Source organism: Parasteatoda tepidariorum, chromosome 8, assembly GCF_043381705.1.
Source record: "Parasteatoda tepidariorum isolate YZ-2023 chromosome 8, CAS_Ptep_4.0, whole genome shotgun sequence".
In the NCBI taxonomy this organism is placed as follows: Eukaryota; Metazoa; Arthropoda; class Arachnida; order Araneae; family Theridiidae; genus Parasteatoda; species Parasteatoda tepidariorum.
In genome coordinates, this window is record NC_092211.1 from 72,228,893 (window position 1) to 72,240,743 (window position 11,851).

The 11,851-nt window shown below is 29.2% G+C and overlaps 1 protein-coding gene across 2 annotated transcripts in view; it reads right to left on the reverse strand.

Moving 5' to 3' along the window:
• The window catches only part of LOC107437788 (outer mitochondrial transmembrane helix translocase), a 23,632-nt gene extending 14,943 nt beyond the window's left edge, over window positions 1-8,689 (reverse strand). The window contains exons 1-4 of one of the 2 annotated variants that reach the window (XM_043040976.2): window positions 8,034-8,689; window positions 5,089-5,130; window positions 4,085-4,262; window positions 802-870 (exon numbers count right to left, since the gene is read on the reverse strand). In XM_043040976.2, the coding sequence (XP_042896910.1) occupies window positions 802-870; window positions 4,085-4,262; window positions 5,089-5,130; window positions 8,034-8,195 (451 nt within the window). In that variant the 5' untranslated portion in view covers window positions 8,196-8,689. The remainder of the gene's footprint in view (window positions 1-801; window positions 871-4,084; window positions 4,263-5,088; window positions 5,131-8,033) is intronic. The other variant, XM_043040977.2, reaches the window with a different exon arrangement.
• Window positions 8,690-11,851: the final 3,162 nt, after the last annotated feature.

An 11,851-nucleotide genomic window follows, 5' to 3' on the forward strand; every position in this document is an offset into this window, starting at 1 on the left:
TTAATGTACAAATATTTTTCCGATGTGTTTTGATTGCAAGACAGAAAAATATTGCAGATACCATTTTGTTTTCGGTTGTACAAGAAAGAAGATCAAGCATTTTTCTTTTTTAAATTTAATAAGCCACATTAAAGAAGGAACGTTGCAATGCTACACGCTACATTAACGACGTCTCCAGAGTAACTGAATGACGGTTCATATGGAAATCGCAGGTAAGCGTCTCATACAACAACGCCCCCTATAGTTCGTTGCGATCGCGAATACCTTTACGAGTTTCATTAGTTTTATGCTGATGACAACCAAAACAATCTGGAAATGAATGAGGAAAAACTGGATCCTACCACGTGATTTTTCAGCCAATAAAAATACTCCGACAACAAAAATCTTTTCACCTGACACGTAATAATTTGAAATAATGGAATCGACAACAAAAGACAATCTCGAAAATAATTTTTTTTTAAATTTTAATTTTATTTTACTTTGCATGTCTTTTTTCTCTTCATTTTCATGCATTGTCATCCAATTCTGAACTGTGTGCTAAATTTGAAGTTAAATTAGTTGCTAGTCGGGAAGTTAGTTTAAAATCGATTACAAAATTCCACCCGAAAAGACATACACGAAGGCAAGTTTATATAAACGTGGTAAAATTCTGATTAAAATCAAATAAATAAAAAAAAATTAGAAAAAAAAAAACACTAATTTTACATTTTAGCAATATATGTATATTTTTTTTAAATAGAATGCAAATAAAGAAACAGTAGGAAAAGTAAAAATGTTTATGCAAAAAAAGAAAAAAATTACCTGCTTCCCTTGCTGTGGCTTTAGCTATCATAGTTTTCCCACAGCCAGGAGGTCCATGCAAGAGCACTCCTAAAAAAACAAATTTTCTATATCTTAATAACAGATGTCTTCCTATTTCTACAGCACTGGGCAGTAAAAAAAATTATAAACACTAATTTCTTCATTAATTAAATCCGCTTTCAGACTTTTTGTACCTCTAAGGGAGTTTACTACCCTTTTAGTATATTAAATATAGCCGTGTCAAAATAGCTATATTTGATGTACCTTTTCTTGAAATTATAGAGCATTGCTATTGTTTTACAACATACAATGTACATTCTTTTCAAAAAGCAAACATATTTAATGAATGTAATAAAAATTTATTTATCAGAAGTAGGCATGGACTAGATAAAGTGAGCATTATCATACCTTCAATTTAGTTATCTTGTAACATTGAAATTCAATTTTATGTAAATACAATACACTATTTGTAAAGTTAGGAAACTAGGATATAAAGTTAAGGGATTAAATTAACAAAAGATTTTTAGGTACTTCAAAATTTCTAAATTCTTGAATTGAGACTGGAATGACATGTTTTAGTATATAGGTTATAATGCAGTATATCTTTATCAGTCTAATATTTAATTAAATTCTTTGCAAATGTTGCTTCGAATCATGAAAAAAAAGGGAGGGGAAAAAAACAATTGATAAACACCATACTCAAAATAATGATGCATTATTGATAATAAAAGAATGAGCTGGAATAGAAACTTTAATAATTTACTTTATCAATTTCATAAAATAACTTGATTATTATACAAACAAAATATTTCTTCACATTATAAGTTAATAGATTTCAAAAATGCCAGTTTAAGAATTTTATTTCCTGGTACATAACCATTATTTGAGAGAGATATTTCAAACAGAAATTTTAGCTACAGTTTGTCTAAGCTAAGAACTCCTCCCGCCACAAAGTCTGAGGCCATTTGGTGTTATGGAAACAAGAATTGCGCAATTTAGGGAGAGTAGCTTCAATCTAGGACTAGCACAACAGACAAAGAAAGAGATTCCCTTTCTCTCGCCTACACGAAAATACTCCAAAGCAGTGACCCCACACCCGCTCTTGAAATAGTCATACCTTGCTACCATAGTCACCAACACGGGTCCAGACTAATGTCTGGGTGAGTTTTTATTTTAGACAAACTATACATAATGGGTATTGTTTAAAAAAAAATCACGCAAGCCTGAATCAAACCAGTGTACATCACTTCTTTGCAGAAAATTTTCAAACTTCAACATCACAGTTTTTCCTCTGTTAAAAATTGGAAGAAGAATCGGGTAACTTCTTATTCCTCATTATATTTCCAAACTGTATGAATGTTGAGGGAAAAAAAACTAGATAAAAGATTTTTTTATTGTTCTTTAAAATAAAATGCTTGAAAATAAATAAAAACAAATCTCGTTAACTACCATATTTAATTATTAAATATTAGAAAACTTATTAGTAATCAAAATTCTCAAATTTTAGAGCCCAGCACATTTTAAGGCAGCAATCAGGGTTCCCACTCGATTTCAGAAAAAGAATTCCTTGACTCTTCCAAGTATACCAGGTAAATTTTAATGATAATTTAGACCATATTTTCATCAGAAAACTTTGATTCTTTTATTTGTAATGTGAAATGTTAGATTTTCTGTGTAAAAAAGTATTATAAAATGAGGATGGGAACATATTTCAGTTTGACTAAAATGTGAAATTATCGCAGCAAATAATTGAAATAGATGTTAGAATTATCTATCTCTAATCTTAATAACTGATTACTGTTACTGACAATTTTAAGACTGGTTATTTGCTGGGTATGATATAGGAATATTCCAGGCTTTTGTATAAAAAAGCTCATTTTTCCTTAACTATTCCCTGATTTTTAGAGTTAAAGTAAAACTCCCTGACAATTCCAGGTCTTCCATGTTCCTCCTTTTAGAGAACACTTTTAATAATTATAAACACAGTAATGTATTAGGTCATCAAGAATGAAATTTATAGGTTGTAGATGTCAACTTAAAACAGCTTATTACTTAACATTGGCTCAATATGTTACTATTGCTTTTTCTTTTGTTAAAAAGTTACATATCTCACTTGTTAAAAAAAATCATCAGAAGCTCAAAAAATATAAAAAGATTTTTCTTTAAAAAATTTATTTTATAGAAAACGGATTGATCAGAAAGTTGCAATATGAAAGAGTTAAAGAGTTCTTTCATGGCACTATGGCATCAGATACCACTCAAAACATTAATAGTGTGTAGTTAGCCTTAATCTTAGTGAAACATGGACAAATCATCAAGACATATTCTTAGTGTAATATTCGCTAAAAAATAAATATATAAATAATGGTGAGTATTTGGGGTTCTAACACAGGTATGACGCATTATGATTTTATGAAATCAGTCTCATCAGTTACTATAGAAATATACTACAACATACTAGATTAAATGATGCAAAAATCTTAAGAAAATAGCCTACATTTGTAAACAGTCTCCTGTCTTAATCAACAGCATTGTATAAATAACTGCGGCCAAACTACAGGAATCTGAACTTTGTCACCTTCCTCTATAGTCACTAGATCGATAACCCAACTGACTACTACTTTTTTCTAAATTTAGACAACTTTTTAATAATAATAATAAAAAAATTACTTCCAAAAATGATTTTAAACAGGCCTTTCAGAAATTCATTGACTTTCATTCTCCAGTTTTATTCCACCTATAAGAAAGGTTCGCACTTAATTTCAGAAATTCCCTGACTTTTACAGGTATTTCAGGAAAATTTCAATGTAAATCCAGACCATATTTTTTCTATGCAATGCAACTTTTCTATGGAAACCTGATTTCTTTATTTGTTATGTCAAATATGAGATTTTGTGAGCAAAAAATGTATCATTGAATAAAATTTCACTAAAAAAATTTATTTTTACAACAAATAATTGTAACAGATTAGAAAGAATTTTCCAGGTTTTTGTAATGAAAAGTAATTTTTCCTGACTGTGCCTTGCATTTTAAGAGTAAAAATAAAATTCCTTGAAAATTCTAAGTATTTTTTGTTTTCCCTGACCCATGGAAGCCTTGAATAAGCTATCAACAAGTTTTGCTTTCTTTTCCCAACAAATCAACAATAAAAATGCACTATTTGATTCTATATGTAGAGTTAACCAACTTTCTTATAGCACTTTTCAAATATAGTACTTAAAATGAATTCTTAAAATAAAATTATAATACTGCATGAAAATATAAAAAATATAATTCAATTAACCTTTTGGAGGCTGGATAAGCATTGATCCAGAAAACAGTTCACGTTTTTGAATTGGAAGAATAACTGTCTCTCTAATTTCTTGAATAATATCTTCTAAGCCAGCAATATCTTCCCATGATATATTTATAGTCGAAGGATCAACTAATTGTGCAGCAATGGATAGTTCATATTCACTGAGCTAAATTAAAGATAAGCATAAAAGAAATTGAATTAACTTACAACCATTACATTATTATTTTCATAATTTATTAACTATACCATACATTTATAACCATTACAATATAACATTTGCCTCCCAATTAGGTTACCCAGGTTCAAATCCCAGAGATGACTGGTTGATGAGAATTCTGTTCAAGACTCGCAGATACCACACGTAAAATATCTTCAGTGATAGGCGGGTCATGGGTTATATACCCCTCGCAATCAGGCTAACCATGGAAGATTTTTGTAGTTTCTCTCTCCATTTACCTCAAATGCAGGTCAGTTACATCAAAAAGTCTCTCCAAAGGCTAGTTTGTTTCAATGCTTGATCCAGGGGTACCCTTGTCTTCTGGGATGGGTTCAAAACAATAAGGCCACAGATTTGAACACTAATAGTCCTTAACTCAAAATTGAGTCAGCTGTTCAATTCTAGTTATAAAATATAATAACTTAAACTTCAAATTAACTTTTGAATTTTCACTGCCCTAAATAACACCTCGCAACAAATCAAACACATTTATTTATATTTATATCCGTCGCTGAACAGTCGACCCAAATTTGGGTTTACGAGTACTAACGTTCAACTCCGTACCCCAAGAGGTATTGGTTTGTTATGGGAACTTGGAGGACTTAGCGACTCAACAGATTTAACGGGCACCAGTCACCATTTACTACACGGGGAGCCTTCGGCCGGCGATGATCGAACCCACAAACTCTTGGACATGAGCCCAGTGCCCTACGAACCAGGCTATCCTGGCCTAATCAAACACATAAATATTTTTTTTAAGATATAAAATACTAACCTTGACATTTTTCACCCCAATTCTGTCCAATATTCTTTCTGCCTGTAATAAAAAAACATCTACTTAAATATTTAATTCAAGACCATAACATGAAATTTCGTAAATTTTTATAAAGATTTCTGGATATTTGAATGCAAAGATCCAAAAAATAAGAAAATGACAGCTGCATGTCAATTATATTCCAAAACTATGATTCAATGATCATCGAAAGTTCATCATCATATGATTCAATCATATCATCAGCTTATAAAAATAAACTGCCAATATTTGATTAATTATCTTTTTCTACTAGGTAATTAAAATTACAGTAGAGCGCCGATTATCCGAATGTCCAATTATTCAAACTATGTTTGGATTCTTTTTTTTGAAGTTTAGAATAATTTTTAACTTATCGAAAATTTTTCTAAATTTAGAAAAATAAATAATAGCCACTACATCTGAAGACCATATTTAATTCAGTTGATTCATTTAAAAAGAATAAGAGATCTGTTTAAAAAAGAGAATCTTCTTTGAAACAAAGGTCTTTTCTGGATTTCCTTTCCAATGGAAAATAAAGAAAAATGTAAAATCAGTAATTGACAAAAAAATTATAAAAAGCTGAAATATGATTTAAAAAAAATTCTGAAAGAAAGAAAAGTTTTTAAAAAATTTATAAAAAATATTTAAAAATTGGAAAAAAAAACATTTAAACACACCAGTGCTATTTTAGATAGTACTGTCAGTACTAACCCTGGAAAAAGTGTGAAGAGAAGTTAGTGCATAAATAACAATCATTTAAACTAGATTTTAAACAACTTTCCAATTATCCGAACTTTTCATTTTCCGAACCACATTCGGTACCGAGCAGTTCGGATAATCAGCGCTCTACTGTATATTATCTCATTACAGTTCTGGATAGGGATTTACATTTTTCTGATCTGGTTATATGTATGTGTTTTCTAATGTATAAGTATTTTCAGATTGTAAAAAGATTAAAAATTACAAATTGTTATCTAAGACAAATATTAAAAATTACCTTTTAAAAATTTTAAATATGTAATTATAGTAGCTTAAAACATTTAAAGAGAATCTTAAAAAAAAAATATTCATTATAATTGTGTTTGAAATTGTACAAAATTATTATTTCAAATCAAACTAACTATTCAATTCTATTTAAAAAAAAACATTTAAAAAAAAACTTATCAATACTTCGATCAATACTTCTTCAGATGATTACAGACACAAATATAAGTTTGAAACTTTGCGAGCAGATGCTAATTTGAAGGTCACAATTAAAAAATCTCCCCCAATTCATAGCTGAGAAAACCAGCCTGAATTTTTTCATTGGCAGAGAAAGAATATAGCACACCTGATATGTCGAAAGAGATAAGTTTCTTCTTCTGTAGGTAACCCTTTTACTTTAATGGTTACCTAATGTGACAGTTAAATTAATAAACCAGTCACCATTGAATAAATTTGAAAAAAAAAAAAAGGAAAACTTAGATAAGATTACTAAATACGAAATTATACAGTGCTGAAATTTTATACTTCATTATAAAAAGATAAAACTAAATTTATTACTTTGAATCAATGTTCTAATTTTTGGTTAAAACAGAACAAACCATTATTTGTCTTGTTGTCACCCTGCATTTGAAGTACTTAAAATTTTTGCTTACAGCATATCAGATTTCATTGTATGTTTTATTGCTTTTTATATGAGGAGTTTCAAAATATTTTGTTGCAACTGAGATCTAATCTTTTTTTTGTTTTTTGGAAGTGTTTAATGTGTAAAAAATATTATCATAGAGCAGTTGCAAACAAGAAAATTAAATAACTCTTAGTAGTTAGCAAACAATATAAAGGACGGAGGGACTCTAATCAAGTCTTAGTATCTAGCTTAGTTTTGATAGGTCACACTATTTATCCTTTGGCCAAGGATCAAACTAACAGAATGGGTGATGGCGGGAAACACTACTACTTAGCCACCAGGTGTCTTTAAAAACCAAGCTCTTGTATTGTATTTATACTGGCATGTGTTTCTACTTTAAAACTGAGACTATCTGATCAGCTATTATGTATGTAGTGAACGATGATGTAAACCAGAGTGAATATTAAAATAAATATAATTAATATGAACATAATAAAACTTATTTAGTTAAGTATTATTTAAAACTTTACATTGATACAGCATTTTAAAAACCATTTGGTCAAAGTAACATAGGAGAGATTTATGTATTGCGATCTGTGGCAGAATAATCACCAATCCTTAGCAACTTCCAAGCAGAGGCTCCTGAGAAACTAAAAACAAGACCAACTTGAACAGAAAGGGACTGATTTGAAAGATATAACTGGCAACCATCCCTGGGGAAACATTTACATGTCTTTTTAAAAACATTTGCAAGTTTAAATCTATTTGGCACCTTGGCTATTGTAATAGGAGCAACAGATCATGATACAGAAATATCTCCAAGATTTTGTAATATTTCATAAAAAGAAAGTTCTTGTTACTTTTTGAAAATACTTCATGCAATTTTCGTACAGAACATGATTCTTATAATTAACTACATTCTGATACAAATTAATGGACAGAGTAATTTTTAAAAAAACTCGTCAGTGAGCAAACATGCTTGAGAGTTACTGTAATCTTTTTTGATGTGCTATAGCACATATTAGTAAAACTTTTTTTTTTCCAACATCAAAATTTTTTTATATATGAACAATTGTAAAATAAAATCATTACCGCAAAATGACACACATAAACTTAGATAATAACGTATTAGTTTAGTACTGGCGACAATTTTCAAACAATCGCCAATCTACATTAGAAATTCACCACAGGATGCTTTAAGGGCTAATTTGATCGATTACATCATAACAATTTCACATTACATAGAAAAAAGCAGGACTAAGATAGACAAAGGAATCTAGTAAACAACAAAAAATGGACTATAATTTTATCTACATACCCGTTTCTGAGCTTCAACTTTCTGTTTTCGAGTAGGATCAAGTGTTTTCATTAACCATCTTACACCATAAAAAGTTAAAGCGCCAAATAATGTTAAACGAAACACTAAACCTAATGCTTCATTCCTTGAAAATGTGGAAGCAATTAATTTATCACCGGACATAATTTAAATAGATTGTATTCTGATTAACAAAAAAAAAACATTAAAGTTTACCCATACAACAAATATGAACACACCAAGGAACACATAAATATTAGGCTACCATCAAGAATGAGAGAAAGGGGAAAGAGGGGAACTAGTAGAGAAATTTATTTTACGTTTCCCACTGCCTATTTCAGTTCAGTTGCAGCATAAGTTTTATGATAAAACTGATTTCAAAATAATGGCATAATTATTTTATGAGATGAAACTCCTATTTTAACTTCTAACCGCATATAATTTTTGTTTATTTTCGTTCGGTTTGGTTTTTCCAACGAGGCTTTTTCTTGATGCGAATCTGGATTTTGAATTGAGAGTCTCTGAGAAATTTAGTTAGTGTTTAATTATTACTGTTAACGTATTCTTCAAATTTAGAAAACTAATTCTGGTAGTTATTTGTAAGTAACTTATATCTATGTTCACAATCATAATTTATACAAAGAGCGAAGGCTTTGTATAAATTATGATTGTGAACATAGATATAAGTTCTAGATATAATATCTTTTTTTTACAATAGCTATATGCTATTGTAAAAAATAGATCACATGAAATCAACTTTTTTCATTTTTATTTGATAAAAATTAGGAAATTAGTTTGTGTCTTTTACAGGGTTGCCACTCCACAGGGAAAACCTGGAAAATACAGGGAATTTAAAAATCACCTAAAATAACAGGGAATTTTGATTTTTTCTTTACAAACTGGGAAAATACAGGGAATTTTGTTTTTTTTATTTTGGTCTTTTAAATAATTTTGACCACTCAAAGCGTAATCTATGAGATGTTTAACCATGATACTTCAGCTATACTAAACTATTTCATTTACCATAGCATTATTTAAGTATGTTCAGCTGTTTTTCCAGCAATTGAAACTAATAAATATAGTTAGCCGAATATAGCTCACACGAGAGCACAGTAATTGTTGTTTCCTCTTAATATATTGCGTATAGCATGCACAGGGAATTTTTTTTCGATTTGAATGGCAACCCTGTTTTAATTTGTGTTTTATTTTATTAAGCAATTCAAACATATTTTTTGAAAAGAATTTTATCTTTTATTAATGGTGGATTTAATATTTTTCAGTTCTTGAAAGTGAACATGATTATACCCATACGGTGTTTTACGTGCGGTAAAGTTATTGGAAATAAATGGGAATCGTATCTTGGATTATTACAAGCTGAATATACTGAAGGGTAAGGAACTAAAATGACTACTGTTGTTTGTAAAGTTTTATTTTTGTTTTATCTAAAATTAATGCAATCAAAACATTGCAACCGTTTACATAGGTGAATCAGTCTTTAATACGTCAATTTAGGACCCTTGTTAGTATTTCAAATATAGGGTGATCTGGGGTAATTCCTGATCTAAAAATACAAACATCTATTTTGTGAAAAAACTATTCAAGACAGAACTTTAATATTTACTGGAAGTTTGAGGCTATATGAAATGAGTTCTATGCTACCTTCTTTTGTTTGAAAATCTAATTAGAATTTAAAAGATTTTAAATTTTTAGTGATCAGGAATTACCCCTTCTCTTGATCAATTCTGGGGTAAATCCTGATCATTTTTGGGGTAATTACTGATCACCAGTTTTTATAGTAAATGGGCTGTTTAAAAATAATTTTACAATGGTAATTAACAAATAAGACATTAAGATCAAACAAATAAACCCAAAAGATATGTTTAAGCAGCTAATAATACTTTTTATTTAAAATTAGGAATAAAGATTAACCCTTCAGCTCTAGCAGCAGCTCTCACACTGAAATTTTCATTTTCAATCATTAAAAGAAATTCACTATTTTTGCTTTCTAGAAGCTTAGTATCCTTTTTAAGCTTATAATTTCTCAGCATATTTATATTGTAAAGTGACCACACGTCCCGATTTTGGCGGGACAGTCCCGCTTTTTGGTGGACTGTCCCGCGTCCCGCCAATTTTCAAAAATGTNGTACACACATAAAATTAGGATAGAAGCAAGGTAAGACAAGCTAGAAATGGTGCATATCAGAATACATTATTCTTGTATACAGTTAAAAACAAATTTTGTGATTATAGTTAATATATATTTTATAGTTGTTCCATTTAATAAATATGAACTGTTATTTAGGAAAAAACAATTGACTATTTATTAGCTATTTTCTATACTATTTATTAGAAGAAATTACAATGATCAGGAATTACCCCAGTGATCAATAATTACCCCATCTGTAGGGGGCAACATTTGATATAGTTTCCTATAATCAATTATAATGTTTACAGTAGATGTGAAATAATTAAGCAAAAGCCTACACTATTTTGATATCAAAGAAAAAGAAAGTAACTCAAAATATTTATTAAGCGAAGGAGGGGGATCTTTGCAGAAATGTGCACATTTTGAAACCCATCTTTGAAATGGAAAATGCAGAAAGCATTTTAAAATATAGGTACTTATTTTGTTAGATTAAACAAAAAACTGTTATTAAGTGAATGTAGTTATACTTTAGTAAAGTATACAAGCATTCTTGTCCATTTCTCAAATTTAAAAAAAATTTTATTTTTTAAAATAAAACTTAGGTGATCATTATTTACACCAGAAACAGAGTGATCGAAGATCCAGTTAAAAATAATCTTCTCCCTTTGATGCAACTTCAAAATATTTTTGTTCAAAACCTAATATATATTTTCTAATAACCATGCACGTGCAATGCACTAAATAAAAAATGGAGTGCCCCAAATAACATTTGATCGAATCCTCACATCCTAGGACTCAATCTTAATGGTTTGATAGGGTGAGCTAAAATTTGCCAATTAATTAATGAAAAAATATGAGTAACATTAAGGTGTCCATTTATTATTATTTATTTATTTATTTTTTGCACAATGTACATCTGGCTAATACATAAAAAGAATTTTACAGAAAAAAAAATTGCATCCAATATTTTTATTTGTTCAATATATTTGAACTTTTATAATTTTATAGAAAAAAGATTATCGAACTTTTCTATGTAGTCAACGCATTTTATTTTTTATAAATTCAATAACAATACAAAATGGCCAATAATCATTAACTGTACACTAACATCTCTATTTCTTAGGCTTCCGTAATTAATACATCATATCTTTTAACTGCTTTCAATTTTCTATAGTCTCACAAAATATTTTTTCTTTTGGTGACCAAAATTTTGTATTAATGCTTAACAAATTAGAATTTAAAGAGTTTTGTCCACCATTACTTAGATATAAATAATACAGACAGATATACAAAAAGTCAGAGGGACTAATGCTCTTATGTTCTGATAAAAGTTCTATTTGTTTTAAAAATTTCTTAGTTCTCTACAACTGGAAAGGATGTGTCCGTAAATCCTCTAATGTTGGTAGATATGCTGTATATGCTTCAACTTAGTGTTTTTTAAATTTGTTAAAAATGTTTGCTTATGTTTAAACAAAAAATTATTTTTAACTCCACTGAAACACATTTCTGACATGTGTTGTTCTTTAAATATTAAAACATTTCCCAATCTGTTTTAACATGTCCTGCATTATTTGCCTTTTTTTTTCTAGCGATGCACTCGATGCTTTAGGGTTGAAAAGATACTGTTGTCGACGGATGCTCCTTGGTCATGTAGATCTCATTGAAAAGTTACTAA